Source organism: Panthera uncia, chromosome B1 (genome assembly GCF_023721935.1).
Source record: "Panthera uncia isolate 11264 chromosome B1, Puncia_PCG_1.0, whole genome shotgun sequence".
Taxonomy (NCBI): domain Eukaryota; kingdom Metazoa; phylum Chordata; class Mammalia; order Carnivora; family Felidae; genus Panthera; species Panthera uncia.
In genome coordinates, this window is record NC_064811.1 from 149678729 (window position 1) to 149698147 (window position 19419).

The following is a 19419-nucleotide window of genomic DNA, read 5'->3' on the forward strand; positions in this document are numbered from 1 at the left end:
TAATTGCATGAGCTGTCATAGTAAGACTTTTGGGAATGGTGGGAATGGGGTCAGAATGGAGGTGTTTAAACTTCTAGATTCACACACACACACACACACACACACACGCACGCAATGTGGCAGCCCCACAAGATCTGCCTGCCTAATTCAGCGCTTTGGTTGCCAGGACGGATCCCTGACTTAGAAAGTTTTGTTTTGTGCCTTTCTTCTGAGTCCTCCCAACTCTGAGGGTCCCTGGAGGATAGGCATCCTGCCTGGCATCGAGCATAATACCTTGCCCCATGAAGACTGACTGAAAATGTTGCAACAAAGAAAGAGCTCCGGGCTGTATGGAGCAGAAAAGGCTGCTGCTGATCGCTGGGCCTAGTACTCAGTGGCGGCTGTGTCTCAGGTCGCATGTCTAAAAGAGCTCTCGAGTGGGCCCAAAAGCCCACTCTGTGCTTGACTCAGCCTCCCAGTACCTAATTTCCATGCGGTGCATAAATTATTTCTGTCTCTGTTCTGCATAATGTTGCGTTTTCTCTCTTCTGCCTGCTCCTCTCCTCCCAGAGCTTTGTCTTCTGCTCTTCAGCAACATAAAAAGGACTTTTTCAGCTGGTTTTTCCTTTTCTGTCCTCTCCTCCTGGTTGGTTTTGCATCTTACCTTTTCCTTTGTCTCCTCATACTTGTGCTGCAAAAGATGCGAGACCAAAACAATTTCATTGAATTACGTCCTCAGGGAGTATGACATTCTGCTTAGCAGAGTTTATGTTGAACTGACTATGTTAACTCCTTCAAAGAGCACAAGCCTTTTCTGGTAGGTAACAGAAATAGATTAATAATTAAGAAGCACATTACAGTGAGGATAGCATCATGTATACACCTGAAACTACTATAATATTTCATGTCAACTATACTCAAATTAAAAAAAATTAATAATAATAAAAAAGAAGTACTTTAGGCTAGTCTTGATGGTTATTCATACTTATAAATTGTGCGTTGATGTATACGAAAGAACCAATATAACATATATGTAAATTATAAAGCACAATAAAATGAATACCTGTGAGCCCACCTCTCAAGAACTAGAACATTAAAGGGGCGCCTGGCTGGCTCAGTCAGTGGAACATGTGACTCCTGACCTCAAGATCGTGAGTTTGAGGCCCATGTGGGGTGTAGAGATGACTTAAAAATAAAATCTAAAAACAATCAAACAATACAACACAACACAAAAAAACAAACAAACAAAAAAACTAGAACATTACAAATACTGATGGGGGCATCTGGGTGGCTCAGTTGGTTGAACATCTGACTTTTGCCCAGGTCATGATCTTGTGGTTCAAAAGTTTGAGCCCCGCATCGGGTTCTGTGCTGACAGCTCAGAGCCTGGAGTCTGCTTCAGATTCTGTGTCTCTGTCTCTCTCTGTCCCTCCCCAGCTTGCACTCTGTCTCTCTCTCTCTCTCTCTCTCAAAAGTAAATAAAAGCAAAAAAAAAAAAAAAAATACGGTTGAAGCTCTGTATTTTACCTGGTGTTTCTTTGATGGCTTCCAATCCTCCCCTCCCTTAACATCATTATTATGAGCATCAGTTATGACTATATAACACTATGGATGCCCAAATATATAAAATGAGCCAATGTTTTCTCAAAATACAAAATGAAGCTCTGAGTTGTTTCTTGCTTTGGTCACCTCTTTGTTCCAGATGCCACTGCAGTGGCTCAGGCCTGAGAAACTTCACTAGACTGTGGCAATAGCCCCCTCCTGTATCTCTGTGTCTCCATTTTCATCCAAGTTTGAACCAGCAGCTGTTGGATGAAGGGGCAGGCCAGTAGGGCAGCTATGGGTGAGGGAATTCCATCTTTAGGAGGCATGAAAATATTTGAATCAATTAGAAATACAGTGCCAGTTAACTGATTCTCCTTTTTAAAAACAAGACACTAGATAAAATAATGGTTCCTTTTGGCTCTATTTAAAAAAAAAAATTCAGGGACACCTGGGTGGATAAGTCGGTTGAGCGTCGGACTTTGGCTCAGGTCATGATCTTGCTCGTGGGTTCAAGACCCACGTCAGGATCTGTGCTAATGGCTCAGAGCCTGCTTCAGATTCTCTGTCTCCCTTATTCTCTGCCCCTCCCCTGCTCACGCTCTGTCTCTCTCAAAATAAATAAACATTAAAATTTTTAAAAAAATCATTACAAGAACTAAGAGAATGGAAGACAACATATAAATCAAATTAAAATGTGTGGTAGAGATTCTAAATGCTACATGATTTTAGAGCAAGAAGGTATCATTCTCTGTAGGAGTCGTCAAGGACATTTTTGCTGAAGAAGGTGGGATTCGAAACAGGTATGAAAAGAGGAGAGTGATTTGGGGCCATGGCTAGCATGACACCTTCTTAAAAGCTTAGTGCTTTGAATTTTTGAACTGAATGATGGGCAAAGAGAGGAGAAATGACTTTGTGAATGAATAAAATGCAAGCTCAGAAGCACCAATGCAAGAATGAGCTGGATAGATGTGGACAATGCGGACATTTTCATGGTAAGGGTGTGTTCTGGCCAACAGTGAAATTAATTTTGATTATGTAGGTTAGAAGAAGATAATGGAAGATCTGAAAACTAAGGGGTGTAGTTTGGACTTGGTACAGTAGGCAATAGCAAGACCTTACATGTTCTTACAATAGTATTTGAAGTTTATTAGTCTGATAGTACTAAGCAGACTGGATGGGAAAAGAAGAAAATAAAGTCAGAAACATTAGGTAGGAGGCCTCAACTTGGATAAAAATAGTTCCATATTTTTTACACCTCCTTATGATTTAGAAAGCATCCAATAAACCCACAAAAGAAGTACTCACAACTAGCCTTGGAGGAAGCTAGGGGAAATATTAATATTCTTATTCTACATGAAAACTGAGATTCAATCTAGATTTTCCCAAAGTCATAAAGCTGGTAAATGGTGTCACTGGAACTCAGATCTACTTTTTGCTTTTTTAATCTCTAAACCCAGCATTCTGGTCATTAAGAGATAGAGATGAAGGAGAAGATTTCAAATACTGAAAATGAATACTCTATGCAACTTTATAAGGTGAATGAGTCAGTATAATTCACATTATATAGTGGTAAAAATGCTGGCCTGAATATCAGGAAAGTAAATCCTAATCCCTGAGTTCATGTGACCTTAAATAAATGCCTTCTATGCTCAGCTTCCTCTTCCTAATCTGTAACATGGGAGTTGTACACAAAATTCTCTTTATTTCTTTTTTTAACATTTATTCATTGTTGAGAGACAAAGTGCAAGCAGGGGAGGGGCAGAGAGAGAGGGAGACACGGAGTCCCAAGCAGGCTCCAGGTTCTGAGTTGTCAGCACAGAGCCCGATTGTGGGGATTGAACACATGAACTCTGAGATCATGACCTGAACCGAAGTCGGATGCTTAACCCAATGAGCCACCCAGGCATCTCCAGAAAATCTCCTTAAATTCGTTCTGGCTCATCGGGCTCGGAGTTTGTGAATGAATCATCAGTTAGCCATCTGGATGACCAAGTGAGGTAGGTATCACAGCAATTAAGAAAATTGGCAAACAGAGTCAATTTGAGGGCCAGGGATGATGAGCTCAGGTTTACATATCAGGAAGGAGTTCGAGGGAGTGGTAGGCAGAATAACAACTCCCTCAATATGGCCATGTCCTAATCCCTGGAATCTGTGAATGTTACTTGACATGGCTGAAGAAATTGAAGATGTAATGAAAATAAGTATGTCGCTGCGTAGATTATTCTGGATTACCTGGGTGGGTCCTTAGAAGGGAAAGAAGAAGGAAGAAGAGTCAGAAAAGATGGGCTCACAAAAGCAGAGGTGAAGCAATTGCTGGCTTTGAAGGTAGAAGAGGAACATGAGCCAAGGAATGTAGGCAGCCTCCAGATCTTGAAGAGGCAGGGGAGACGATTCTCTCCTAGAGCCTCCGGAAGGAACACAGCCCTTCGGATACACTGACACCCACTGAGACCCATTTTGGACTTCCGACCTCCAGAACTGTAAGATAACAAATTTGTGTTGCTTTAAGCCACTAAGTTTGTGATAATTTGTTACAGCAACAAGAGGAAACAAGTACGGGGGGGTGGGGGGGGGGAGTAGGGAAGGACAACTGATATTTACTTAGCACTTTTTAAAAATTTTATTTATTTATTTTATGAGAGAGGGGGTGGAGGGGCAGAGGGAGAGGGAGAGATAGAATCCCAAGAAGGCTCCCATGTCCCTGGGATCATGACCTGAGCAGAAATCCAAAGTTGATTGCTCAACTGACTAAGCCACCCAGGTGCCCCTTAGCACTTTTTCTAAATTGGGCATTGATATCACAATAGGCTTGTTGTTGGGGAACAGTAGGCTATTTTACACATTAGGAAAATAAATCTGAGACCTGAAATAACTTGCCCAGGGAAGAGCCTGAGCTGGGAATTCAGACTCAGGGCTGCATGACTGCCTGTTGTATCATACAATTTCTGGTATGAAAGGCAAAGCCTGTACAAAGCCTACACAGTTACTTACCCAGATAGTGCTAGAAAATCAGGAAAACGTATGATATGAATCAATGAACCGGGGACTTGGGAACCAGGAAGACTTTCACAAGGATCTGGGAACATGAGGCAGGGAAAGGCCAGCATTAACCACTTATTCAGAAGCAGATAGTTTCTGCACACATTATTTCATTAAACCACCACAAATCACACCATGAAATAGATTTTACTCTCCTTATTTTTGTGGTTGAGGGACTGGGGCTTAAATAAGAAAGTACCTTGCCCCACATCCATAGCTAATTAACGACAAAGCAGTTATTTAAACACAAAGCTTATTTCCTGTGAATACAAAAGTTAAAAATTTTATATATTTTTTGAAAAATAGGAAAATCTGGAGGAGGGCATGAATTAATCATCACTTGAAAATATATGATGCCCATGCCCCCAAACATGCACAGAAGATTGTAAAAGGCTTGAGGTTACGAATGTTTATAAAATTTTTTGTTCTCCAGGATCCTTAGAACAGTCTTGAGTATATTATTGGCACCCAATGTATACTCATTAAATAAACTCAGTTAGTGGGATAGAGGGACTTCTGTATAAGATTAAGTAAGAAGTCTGGAACTCCTATGTCTGGAAGGATGAAGGTTGAGAGCTGGTGGGACCCGAATGTAACAAGGTCTCCTCTTCCCACTTAAAGATTTCCCGGCCCGCCCCGTGACTTCAACCATCCTAAATTTCCTCTTTTTCTCCTTTCTAATTGCCCATAGTGCATGCCTCAGCCCCAAGCACTTGGGTACTTGATCACTCAGTTTAGCATTTTACTTCATCCTTCTGCCTTGATGGCAAGGGCTGCCACTGCTTTGGGCATTAAGCCTAACTTTCTGGTTTCCACTTCTCCCTCTCTCATCTTTCCTCTCCAGCCTTACCACTTGTCCATGCAAACCCTTGTCTCTGTTTGACCAGATCCCATGCCTGGAGTCAGGGAATCCCTGCCTCACACCAACCACTCCCTGTTATATAGATCCTCCTTCTTCATTGCACCAATGTTTTTGATTAATTCTCCCCTCAGCCACAATGCCTTCTTTAACTCTTCTCTCCCACTTTCCTAATCCTTTTGTTATTATTGCCTGTACTGTATAATTTACACTGCAAATAAAATAAAAATTCCTTAGTGTGGTGCAAATGCTTCTTTCTTCAATCTCACTGTTAATTTTTCCCTCCATTTTTTTTATTGTGGTAAAATACACATTGCATAAAATGTACCAACTTAACCATTTTTAAGTTCAGTGGTATGAGGTACATTCACATTTTTCTGCAACCATCACCACCATCCAGCTCCAGAGTTCATCTTGCTAAATAGAAACTATCACACAGTCTCCCTTTGGTCCACCCTCCTTGTTGGCCACTAAGTGCTTACACACTGCCCTCAATTGGCCACTCAGTTGGCCACTAAGTGCTTACACACTGCCCTCAATTTCTCCAACAGGCTACAGTGACAATTTCCCCAACAGTACCTTCCCCACTTTTTACAGAAAATGTAGCATGCTTTATTGTTTTGCAGGTCATAGTTCAGGCCCTGAAACAGGTGATTTTCTCCATCCAGAAGGCATTTCTCCAATATTATTCCCACTCCCACCCGATGGTCAACAAAGACTGGTCCATCCTCATTTTTTGCTCTCAACTTAAATGTCACTTTATCATTGGCTTCCTGATTTCTCACGTTTCTGTAGATTACCTACTTAAAAACCAACCAACCAACTAACCAACAGAACACTTCTTGGGTATTTTTTTTTAATGCTTATTTATTTTTGAAAGAGAGAGAGTGTGAGTGGGGGAGGGGCAGAGATAGAGAGAGGGAGACACAGAATCCAAAACAGGCTCCAGGCTCTGAACTGTCAGCACAGAGCCTGATGCAGGGCTTGAACTTGGGAACTGCAAGATCATGACCTGAGCTGAAGTCAGATACTCAATCGACTGAGCCACCCAGGCGCCCCTTGGGTACCTTTTAAAGCTTCTAAAATACTTTCTTGTTTTTATTTTTACAATTATTTACTTGTTCACTGTCACTTCCACTTATTTGTAAGCTTCATGGGGGTCACAGCCATGTCTCTTTTATTCTTAGTGCCTACTAGACTGCTTGGCATATAGTAGGTAGGCACTTAGATGTTTGTTGATAAATGCATATCCTATATCTTACTCTCTAATCTCTAATTGTTCTCTAAATTTTAACATCATTTCATGATGTATTTATAATGCTGTTTTGTTAACTGCTATTTGCAGGTGTCTATTTTCTTTCAATGGGACTGTAGTTTGTAGAAATTGTATTTCATATTTCTTTGCAATAAAGGAAGATAGTGGATTTTCAATAAACGCTTGCTGAATTAGGTTAGATTTAATTTAATTTGGTGTCTATCACTTTCTGAAATACTACAGCAGGAAACATGTCTAAAATGTGAAGGAGATCTTGCTGTGGGATTTCATATGACTTGGGGGGCCAGTGGTATCGGCTAATGTCTGAGGTCAGCACCGAGCATAAGAGCCGTGTATGCTCAAAATTTTCTTTGCATTGGAGACATCATAGCAGTTTGCCAAAAGACCAATTCATCAACCTTTTCCTCTAGCATCAGACCAAGTCTTATATCTTTGGTTGAAGATCAGAGAAAGGACTTACTTGACTTGGATTTGGGGGCCATATTATAGGCCAAATACAAATCTTTAAATTCTAGAATCACACTTGGCCTGGCAAGACAATCATATGAGAAACAAAGGAATGAAGGTCTACTGTGGAAATAGCATACTTTCATTACCCATCTCACACTCTATGCGAAGTCATACACCCCTTCTCTGAAGTGGCCTATATGAGTTGACTTATTATTCCTTGTTCTTCATTTTCTTTCGGTTGAGCATGAATAGTTGATTTCACATGTTAAGTGTATGTATGATGAACTTTTGCTATACTCTGCTCTTTGGGGAGTTAACTCATGGATCTCACTATCCTTAGTTAGACAATAAATGTGTAAGAATAAAAGTATGAGAAAGTTGAAGAAGGGTTTAAGTCACTTCACAGATAATCAAAGTTCTTGAGACAAACACCTTTACCAAATGATTTTCAGTGGTGTTCCTGCACAGAAGAAATACTGACATGCTTACCTCTTCGTTCCTACATATCTCTCCCAACCCACGTATGTGTGTGCACATTCCTCACCGTGTCCAAAAGACTCCTGTAAACATTTATTGTTTTTCTCCCATCCCACCCCTGTCATCACCCTATAGGTGTTTCTTTGCTATCTTTCTTGAACTACTTTATGCGAATACAAGAAAATAGGAATAAACTTCTGCCTTCCCCCACTTTTTACAGATAATGTAGCATGCTTTATTGATTTTCACCTTATTCTTTTTGTACAACAACGTGTCCTGTAACTCACTCTATATCATTAAAAATAAAACCATAATATTTCAATATCGCTGCATAGTATTTTGTCATGTGGATGTGCTACAATTTGTGTAACTAGTATTCCTTTGGACTGACACTTGGTTTTTTTTCCTCCTCATTTTTCTTCCTGTTATAAACAACAAACAATGCTGCATGTATAACCTTGTCCACGTGTCATTTCTGACATGTGCATATTTATCTGTAGGATAAATTCCTGTAAAAGGAATTGCTGTTGCAGAGAATGACTGCATTCGTAATTTTGATAGATCATGCCATATTCCCTTCCATAGATATTGTACCATTTTGTAACATCAGCATGAATCTATGAGAATGCTCGCTTGAATTGCAATTCTTAGAATCAAATAGAAAAAATGGAGCTTTTAGGGATAATGGGCTCCACGAGCTTACTCCTCTGTACTCAAAGAAGTCCTGCTTCTAGAGACAATAGATACAAGGAATAAAATTGATTAGGATGACATCCATCTACTGGTTTTGAGGCTTTACCCAAGCTCAAATTAGGAAAACCTGGTGAAGAATGTATGAGGAAGTCCCCACATAGTGCTTTTTTTGGGGGCAAATCCCCACGCTGTAATTCAAGTATTCTGTCTCCCTAATATGTATCAGATTATAACAGGCCCCTCTAGTGACTAGAACCGTAAGACTGGCTTCATTTCAAGAGGCCAATAGCTGGTGGCCCAGGGCAATGTGAAGGTGAGAGGTTTAGGCTTTGGAATTAGGCCTCCTTTGGACTGGAGGCTGTTTTCCAGCTATTAAAATGGGGATATCCCCATGCCTTTTGGGATGGTTGTAAAATTAAATAGAATGCTGTTTGGGACGGTGGCTAATACATAATGGCACTTAACAATAAATTCCCCTTTTGCCTTTCTGAAAACAGCAGAGATTCAGGAAGAAAAATGTCAAAAGTTTGGGGGCAGTGAAACTGTGCCACAACTTCGGTGTATTAGGTCTGTCTTACTTTACTCATAGAAGACGCTCTAAAAATCGATTTACCATTGTATTGCATGTAATTCCAACATGACTTCCCAGCCTATGTCAAAGTGGAAGTAAAAGGAGCCAAAGTTGGTAACTGACTGAACTACAAATAGCAGAGATTTTTTTTTTTTAAATGTTATTTAGAAACAACAAGAACGCAAGTATCCAGCAGGCCTGGGGTGGTTTCTTAGTAGGCTTGTTCAATAGACAGAACCTCTTAGCATAAGTATACCTTAAGGTCAAGTCATCAAGAAAAGGTTAACTGGTGTGCTTGTAAAAAAGCAGACCAGTGGTCAATGAATTTCTTTTTATTCCTTCCTTGTTTACGAAAGGATCAAGGTATCTCTGTAATACATCAATGGTTTTATAAAGATTTATATCATCAGATGCAAAATACCTATTTTGGGGGGGGGGCTTTGAAAGGGTAAATTTCAGTTATTTCAAAAATTATTTTAATTCACTTATTTGACTAATATTTATTGAGTGCTTACTATGTGTTCAGCACTGTGCTAAGCTCAGGACTTAGTTGGTATACCTAATTGCCCCAAAATTCTGGGTTAAAAAAAAGTATCATTCATAGCACAGTTCTAATTTATGTTAGCCTTTCAGTGAGTTTTCATGATAGCTTTATTATCACTGTAACTGATTTTAATTTTAGAACCTTCTGGGTTGCACACTGTATACCTTCCACAGAAGTCAGAATGATAAAATTGTTGAAACAGCAAATGTAAAGTTGAAATCACTTGACAGCCTGCAGATCTTATGCATCCACTTGAAATTTCAATTGTGATAAACCCTTTTGATTCAGTCTCATTTGTCAGCTTTATACAGTAAGTATAATTTACTTAGCTAATTTCACTAGTAGATTATGTTCTTTCAGGGCATAGAGAAATAAGAATCATAAATATGTCATTGCTGCCTGCTATTGTATCTCATTTCATTGCCTCACAGGCTTAAACAGAGAAAATATACTTAAAGATACAAATTAGTTGTACCCGTTTCCTGGAAGCAGTTAAAAATGCCTTCATTTATTAGAGATACCAAATCTATCTACTGAGTGATAAAATTTAAGTAACTATATGTTGGTACCATACAAACATATAATAGCAATAAAAATAATAGCAGTTATCATTTATTTAGTGCTGACTACCTATCAAGTATCATGTTGAGTTTTGAATGGATTACCATCTTTAATCCACCTAACAACTTTTCAGAGAACATGTCAACATTGTATGATGTTATTATCCCCATCATACAATGTAGGGAACTCAGGTTTAAGGAGGTTAATTATCTTGCTCACAGTATTCATGTTAAAGAATAAAAATTCAACCGAGTAAATGCAAAGATCTAATTGGCTTTATTAAATGATTCATGAATTGGGCAGCATCCCATCTAGCAAGTAGAGAGGAGTCCCAAGGAGTTCTACAGAATGGAAGATTTTCATAGGAAGGAAGGTGGGGCAAGAAAGTTACTAGCAAGAGGAAACAAAGAGTTGTGCCAGACAAGGTCACCTTCCCTTAGCCGCAAGGGCAGGGGTTCTTATTAGGTAAATTACCTCATCTTCCTTTGGGGGATGAAAAGGGCCCGTATGACAAATTACCTCATTGGTGCTGCTCAGAAAATTCCTGACTGGTTAAGACTACATTGAGGAAGGTAGAAACTGCAGTGAGGTATTAAGACCTGGTTTGGTGACTTGGCCAAAGTCATGCCATTTTGGGCCTATGGTTTTCTTTTTGCCATTCACATTATTATTTTAGTGGAACTGGGATTCAAACCTAGGCAGTCCTAATCTACACTTAAGCTGTTTTTCTAAAACGTTATTAATTCAAATTCAGTAAAGAAAGAGGCCATTTATATGAGGAAATGTCCTTACCTGTTGGCTATAAGTTTTGCTAGCACAGGAACAAAGAGGCTTAAATCGTGGTATGAAATCAAAGGATAGAGTTACGAGACTTGTTTCCAAAAGCAGATTTTGGAATTACTTGTCCTCTTTCCCCTCCCCCCCTCCCCAATGGCTGGGGTAAAAATTCTCTAGGAGTACTTTCTGTAAGGTCTTTATAGGATTTACCTTGGCATACTGACGAAAAGTTGTGTCCTAAAATATGGAATCCTTGTTTGCCTTGCCACCCCCAATTAACTAGGTGCTATAGTGTTAAATATCATATACCTCAAAATAATCCTGAAGATTTCATAGGCACCTTTCTTCTACAGAACTTCGGTGCAAATATTACCTAATTTGACCTCAGCATTCCAAAGAAAACTACAGTATTATTAGGTTTTACTCAAGAGAGAAGTAGACAGGGTCAGAAAAATGAGTACAAAATTCAGGGTTTAAAGAAAATTCAGAGTTTAAAACATTTTTTGCCCTCTTTTTTTAATCTCAAAATGTTTCTTTCCCTTGATCAGTAACAATTGTAACCACGTAGCTTGCTTTGTCTGGCTTCAAATGTACTTTCACTAGAAGATCATTGTAATTCAAATCCATTCAGTGCTGCTTCACTTTTGTAATTTGTTAAGATTAAGTAGTGTACCCTCCACATGTTTTAATGATATAGCACATTGATAACATTTTCACTCATTTAAAGCCGTGTTTACTGACAGAATTTTAGCACCAAAAACATTCTAAAAGGCAATCTTCACACATTCAAATAGCTTGAACAAGTAATTGATACACCTTAAACTCTGGCTAGTTCGAATTTTCCAAATTAAGGTCACATAATATAAAAATCACATACTTAAAAAAAGTTGGTAGAAATACAGTTCAATGATGAAGAAAATACATTCAAGGTCACTGATGCCAATTCAATCTTCGCTCTAACATTCAAGGTGCAATAGGCTGACTTTTAATTGGACTTTGGATTTTTCTTAAGGGAATGATGGAAACTTTATTACTAAAGATGGTAAAGTTGTCAGTGACAAGAAAATCAGGGGGTCAACAGAGGGAGGTGTCCAAACATGTGAGAATCAGTCAGTTGTGTGTGGGAATCTAAACTGATTTATGCAATTTCTCAAGACCCTCAAAATAAGAAAATAAGAGAATTTTGAAAGAAGGAAAAAAAAAAACCACCAAAGAGGTGAGACACAGCCATTTTGATGGGGGGGGGGGGTGCCTAACTACTCAATGAGGTCATCCTATCTCCCGGAAGTGACACGTAATCACCTGCTTTGCACGAGCTCCGCCCCTTCCCTCAGAGGTCCCGCCCCTTTGCCAGCAGCCGGGAGGGTGTTAGGGGGCGTTTCTCCAGGAGGAAAGCTGTGAGCTGCGACGCTGAGGAAGGGGACCCCAAAACGTCTGGCACTGCCCCCTCCAGGGATCACTTTGGACCGCATCACTCGGCCCAGCGGGATTCAGAAACGCCGAGGGGTCAACCTGATGGGTTTCGGGGTCAACGGAAGAGGGGAAGGGGAGCCCTGGCGGGGAGAACCCCCCGGTCCCCCGCCCAGCAGCTGAGGCACAGGAGGGCGGCCATCTTGGCCGGGAGGGTAGGGCTGGGGAGCTGCGGGCGCCGTGCGATTGGGGGGCTCGCCCGGAAGTGACGCCAACTACCCGGAAGCGGAGGGGGTTCCCTGGCCCACTCCCCCCTCGTTCGTTTGCTCCCCCGCTTCCTCCCCGCCCCCCTTCCTCTCCATTCGTTTCCCCCCCTCCCCGTTCCCTGCCTTCTTCCCCCCCCTACCCGTCCCTCCCCCCCCAACCTCCGGAGCTGGGAAGAGAGTCAAGATGGCGGCGAAATCCGATGGCGGTGGCGTGGGGGTGGGCTTCGCCCAGCTGCACAACCTGGACGAGGCGGTGGGCAGCGGCGGCGAGGAGGACGGGGAGCCCGGGGGAGGCGGCTGCGGCGGCGGCGGCGACGGCAGCGAGCCCGGCGAGAGCAGCTCGCTGCACATCTGCCACTGCTGCAACACCTCCTCGTGCTACTGGGGCTGCCGCTCCGCCTGCCTGCGCTCCCTCCTGGGCAAGAAGCCGCGCCGCAGCGCCGCCGCCGCCGCCGACGGGGGGGACCAGCCGCTGCAGCCGCCCGCGGCCGCCGACCACCACCCCCCGACGCCTGCCGCTCGGCCGCAACCGCCGCAGGTGGAGCGGCCGTGGCTCGACTGCCTGTGGATCGTGCTGGCGCTGCTGGTCTTCTTCGGGGACGTGGGCACCGACCTGTGGCTGGCCCTCGACTACTACCGCAAGGGGGACTACGGCTTCTTCGGGCTGACCCTCTTCTTCGTGCTGGTGCCGTCGCTGCTGGTGCAGAGCCTGAGCTTCCGCTGGTTCGTGCAGGACTACACGGGCGGCGGGCTGGGCGCCGTGGAGGGGCTCAGCAGCCGGGGCCCCCCCATGATGGGGGCCGGCTACGGCCGCGGCGGCCCGGGCTCGGCCACGCCGGGGGCGCAGCGCCTGTGCCGCCTCTCCGTGTGGATCTGGCAGTCGGTCATCCACCTGCTGCAGATGGGGCAGGTGTGGAGGTAAGAGCACTGCGGGGGTGGGGGCGGGGGCCCGGGCAGCCGGCCCTGCGGAGGGCCCCGCGGGCGAGGCCAGAGCCCTCCAGAGCGCGTTCTGCCCTCGAGGTGCCTCGCAGTTGGGCCCCTCGGACGGGTCTGCCGCGGGGTCTTGAAGGAGGGGTTTGCCGCTCACTTCCCCTGGCGTCTGAAAAAGACCGTCGTTTGATCTGGATCCCTGGCCACGCCTTTTGGCCCTGGGAGGCCCCAGTCCCGCTGTTTGTCTATCTTCTTCCCGGGTTCGCACTTACCGGAGACCCTGCCTCATCCTTTCCTTCCCTCACATCTCTGTAGACCTCTTATTCCCGTTGTCCCTTTCCCCTGTTTCCCAAGGTAACCAGCCGCTAGCGCTTTTTATCTGCACCCCAGCTCGCCTCCTGTTTGGGGGGGGGGGGGCCTTCCTTCTTCCAAGCTGGTTTTGCATTCGGTTTTGTCCCCTGGTGAGACATCTTCCCCTCTTCCCCGTCTTCTCTCCGCAGTGGCCTGTGTGGGGCCCTGTGCAAAAAACCCCTCTCTGCCTCTCCTTTTAGCACTCCTTTATTCCATGCGCCCTCCCCCCTGCAATCCTGTCCCCTGCAAATGACTCTAAACCGCTGCCCTCCTTGAAGGAAAAATGACTTTTCTTTCTTTTTCTTTTTCTTTTTCTTTTTCTTTTTCTTTTTCTTTTTCTTTCTTTCTTTCTTTCTTTCTTTCTTTTTTTTTTTTTTTTGCTGGATTAGACCCTTTTTTTGGTGACAGGTAAAATTGTGTCGTATATACTGGGTGTAAGCGTTTGTTTTTAACTCTCACCTCCAGAAAGTCAATTAGCCACCTGGACACCTATTCTGGAGGAACATTGTTTTTGATACCTAGGCCAGTGCTTAGGGGATTTATGTTTACACAAGCCCATGCTTGGCCCTGCGGCCCTTTCCTCTTTTGTAAATTTCCCCTGTGCCTGGTGAATACCTCACAAACCCCTTGCAGATGTTCTTTTTGCTACCCACCTTAACTGGCTTAACTAAGGAAATGATCCCTTTAAAATCTTGGTAAATCTTTGCCCTCCAGCTTAAAAGCTTGAGTGTGTTCTGGAAACTGTGAGTTTGTAGGTAAACATTTACAAGAGAAGCGAATCTTAACTGAAGCTGAATTACACAGAGCTCTTCGGGTACATTGCTTCTGTGAGAAGACATTTTGCCTAGATTGCCCTGAGTCCTGCACCTAGTAGGAGGTTTTAGGTGCTCTGTATTTCAGTTAACTGAGATGTACTTAGGTTAACTGACATAAAGTTCATTGTCTTTTGAATTGTTTGTCCAGATCTCTCTTTATAGTTTCAAATAAAGACGTTTCAGAAAGCATGGGATTGAGTTAAGTCAAATCATGAAAGTGACTGCAAGAACTTTGTCCTGTAGGGTTTATATGCAGATTCAGGATTGGGGACTTGTGAGTGGTTCTTGATTTTTCTGATACTTCTAGGCTTGTTTACTGGTGCTCCTAGATTGAATTTAGCAACCTTTTTTTCCTAGCTGTACTTGTCTGCAAATAATTGGTTTCCTGCTGATAAGTTTATAAGAAAGGGGTAGTGGGATAAAATAGGGGGGAAAATGATGATTAACTTTTAGCAATTTTGAGTGTAGCATGCGGTCAGGTAAAGTTTTGAAATACGTTTTGCATTTGAAATCTAAATCTAAAAACCTACCTGAACACCCAAATCCATATTGAATCAAAGGTAGTACGTTTGATACTGGGGATACTTTTTTTGATTTCTTGCAGGTTTCTTGCAAAACCTTTTGATTTCTTGCAGGTAAGATGCAAAAGAATGAAGGGAGAGAGGGACAAGAAGGATGGGGGAGAGAGATTTTGAAATACTAGTAAAGATAAACTGCATATATTTAATAACTAGGTTTCTGAACAAGCCAAAGTTCCCTGTCGCTCCCTGTCTTTAACTCCTAAAGTGTAGACAATCAGTATCTTGGTGTCAGGTTCAAGTTCCTGAGAGAATGTTTCTAATGTAATCCATGCTAGGTATTTATTAGTAGTGAGCTTTTGGGACATGATGGAATTGGAGTTCAGCTTCACAGATTTCTTAGAACAATTTTTCCCCTAATCTTAATTGCATTTGGATAAAGAAGTCCAGATTTTGGAACAAACTAAAAAGTACATTTTAAGTGTAATTTTAGGCTTTTATACTTGTTTAAAATAGGGTAATGTATTTCTTTCCCAGATCTTCCTTGAAGTTCAAGATGTGCAGTGGTATAGATATTTCAGAAAGATGCCTGTGATTTTACTATGTTTAAATTTTTTTTCAAGATTAGAATATGTGTCTAAATTTTTCATAAAGCTTTCAAAGTATAAAGTACTAAAAGATACGTTAATTCAGCTAAGTTATTTATTTCAACTTAGCTGTACTTCAAAAGAAATAATTGCTGATGAAGGATTTTCTTTCCTTGCTTTAAAATTTTTCAATAAGCTTGTTTTGTTTGAAATGTCCCAGGAACAGAGTCTCCTCTTTACTACCTGCTAGGCACGTGGCTTGTATGCAAATCATTCACATGAAAAGCATTACAAGAAGGTTTTCATCCTTTTTTTGTTTGAATTTCTGGGCAAACAATTACTTATTGTGTGTATAAACACACATCATCTCAGAGTTTACTGCAGATTTTTGGGGTTACAGTTGTTCCCTTAATTATATTTGCTACTTAAATTTTGCTATTTCATGTGGTCATGTGACGAGGGTAAGGCCTAGGAATTATATCACTGATTTGGGCTACATTTCTAAGAAACATGTTGGTAAAGTTGTACATTGTTAAAGCTGATTCCATTAAACCATGAATACCTGTCTCTTCACATGCTTCTTCTTTTTTTTTTTTTTAATGTAAAATCATTTGACTCATGCTTGGACAGATCTCAGTGCTAATTTAAGAGAATTTAGTTTTCCTTGATAGTAGGGTGATACACTTTAACGTGTGATGCCTTTCCTGTCGAGATGCAAAATACTTGATAGCTCTTTCACCAAATGACTTTACAGAATGTGAGAAAATATTTTTGGGTAGGCCAGAATTGGAGCGTGGAAGAATAGTTGTCTGTGGGATGATTTGGTTTCATGAACCTTCTTTTGCAGAGTTTTGGTGTGTGATTAAGGTCTACTTAATGTATGTGTTACTCTCACTAACTACTTAACATGTAACTTAACGGTGTAGCTTTATGTGCTCTATTTTTCAGGTGCTTTTCCCAAGGATGGAAGGTATATGAGTCACTCATAACAAGAATGTGAGTCACGCCGGGCTTCAGTTTAGTGAAAGTGTTATTAGAAAGCGCGATCATTTTCTTAGAGGGTTAGACCTTAGGAACGGTTTGATTTAGTTTGTATATTTGCATCATTGTAAGTTTTTTCCTTCAGTGTATCAGCCTTCCTTTGCTTTTGTGCTACTTTTAGAGGGTGTTTAGTATTTCGGCAGTTCTCTGCAGTCACAAAGCAACAGTTCTTTGACTGAAATTTCATCTAATGTCATGATATCGCAGCCAATCGTTAATCTCCCTATTTGTTTTTATGGGTGTGTTTACACCTTTCTTTTTCACAAAGTCAAAGAAGAATTTATCTAAAATCTTAATAATTTTTGCCATTTTTAAAGTGAGTATCAACTGTCTTTTCTCCTGGGAGATGGTGTGGGGTGGAGGGTTGCCTTCAAGGGAGAAAAAAGAAAAAGGTGTTTGACATATCATAATAGCCCCATCCATCTATGAACAGTTAAAAGCTTTGTGTGTTTTGCAGTTTTTCCTGTTTTAAGACTGGCATAATGTAGGGACACAGCTTAATCAGCAGCAAATGTTGCTAGGCTGGTGAAGATGGTTTTTTCATTACTGCTTCACCCCCCCCCCCCCCCACCCCCCCGCAATATATAGGGATGCTTGGCATTTTAAGGGCCTTTGTTCTTGTTGAATCTTTTAGAACGTTGGTTTCTAACTCTGGCTGAAACTAGAACCTACTACAGCTTTAAAAAAAAAAAAAAAGAAAGAAAATGTTTAAGGTCCCGGAGTGGGACCCAAGTAATCTTATTTTTAAAAGCTCTACAGGTGATTACATGGGCAGGCAGAGAAACAGTTGAGAAACAGTTTTAGAATTGTTTCAGCTTATTCATTTGGAGATTGTTGTTGGATTTGTGTTTTTAATAAATGATGGAACAGTTGGGAATGGAATGATGTGGTACTATGAAGTTCGGTTCCTGGACCCACTGTAACAAAAAGACTTTGCCTTGGAAACAGTATCTAAAAATGTACCTGGAGCTGTTTCTAGTATATGCCCTTAAGGTACTCTTGTTTTTTGTTTTTTTTTTTTTTTGTTTTGTTTTGAGCCCAGTATGGGTCTTCTAAAAGGATTTCTAAGTTGAAAGTACTCTTGAATAAAGGTAGACCACTTCTTTGCTTTTGTGTGATCCAGGTAGTACTTTTATGATTATGTTGCATGTAAAAGGTATATTACTTTTAACTTTGAAATGAATCTCGGGCAGGCTTAAGGTAAACATAACTGGGCTTACAAGTGGTATTGGACTAAGTGATCTATAATGTTCTTCTTGCCCTAAGATTTTGTGATTTAAGAATGGAAATGTTACCTTGCAAATAAGGAAATTTCATTCGTGTGGGGCCAGAGTACCAGTCACTGTCAAATGAAGATTGTATACACGTGTGTGTGTGTGTGTGTGTGTGTGTGTGTGTGTGTGTGTGTCAGGGCTTTACATATCTGCTTATTACTAGATGGGAATCTAAATATTTTAAAAATACATTATATTTTATCCATAAATTTAATGGAATTCTGTTTCAAAAGAAAGTGGGATTTTTTTTAGGGGAAACGAGAAAAATTGAGAGAAGTAAATGTTTTTGCACAATCAAAAAAAGTCTTGTTGAAAAAATGCTGAGACTTACCAGAAAACGGATGTGCTGTAAAGTGTCAATAATTAGAACAACGTGTGGCTGGCAGAGGAATTAGGCAAATAGGTAGTGAAACAGAATAAGGAGTGAGGTAAAAAGACAGGTTTATGGGAATTTAGCAGATAGTAAAGCATTTCTAATCCATGAAGGGGAAAAGGGTTATTTAACAAATGATATTGGGGCAAATGACTACCCAGTTGGGAAGAATTGATTTCTACCTTACATAAATAAAGATTCTAAAAGAATTAAAGATATAAACATAAAATAGTACATGTAAAAGAAAATATAGAATAATTTTATAATTTTGCAGTGGGCAAGACCCTTTGATACCATAAAGGAAAAAAGAAAGGTATCACAACATTAAGTAGTCTTATCTAGTTATTCCCTTCCCCCTCCCACCACCTGAAAAATCATAGAAATACATAATTAGTGGAAGTTATATATATAGATAAAGAGCTACTTCCTCAAGGAGAATGACTATGAAGAGAGTTTCCCTGAAAATTATTTCTCATTTTTCAAAGAATAGAAACAGTAAAACTTGACATTTATGGTAACTTTTCAAGGGAAGGTGATGAAAAAAATGGCATGGCGTTGAGTAACATTGCAACTAGTGATGAAGGATAGTATTTCCAGAATGATGGAGAAACAAAGCCTTAAACTCTGTTACAGAAATCTAGCGTTCTAGAAATGTAGTAGGCGCATGTCAGAAATCACAGGCAGTTCATTTCTGTCTCTTAACAATACACATACTGTTTTGCAGTATGATTTGATTTTGCAAACTTTATCCAAAAGTCACTTAGGCTTATGTAACTGATAAATTCTGGACTATTGCAAAGATTCTGTGGGATTCAAAAATAATCTGTGTCTGACGTATTGCCATTTTCACCCTGGGCTGGTAGCTTTATGGTGTTACTTCTGCAAGGAAGTTTATGGTTAAAACTTTAGTTTATTCCTTCATAATGTTCTGTTTACCTACTTTCTTCTAGTTAGAATTCTGGATTTCTTGTTTCTTTCTGAACGAGTTAAATTTTTTTAAAATGTCATGAACATACAACCTCATTTAAAAAGTTCAGTGACTTTTTACATTTGCCTGAAGACAATCCACTACTTATTGTCATT

General features: G+C 41.1%; 1 protein-coding gene across 2 annotated transcripts in view; it reads left to right on the forward strand.

The window, feature by feature from the left end:
- Positions 1-12164: 12164 nt before the first annotated feature.
- XKR6 (XK related 6) overlaps positions 12165-19419 on the forward strand; it is a 94535-nt gene continuing 87280 nt past the window's right edge. For both annotated transcript variants that reach the window (XM_049631379.1, XM_049631381.1), the window contains exon 1: positions 12165-13365. In XM_049631379.1, the coding sequence (XP_049487336.1) occupies positions 12632-13365 (734 nt within the window). In that variant the 5' untranslated portion in view covers positions 12165-12631. The remainder of the gene's footprint in view (positions 13366-19419) is intronic.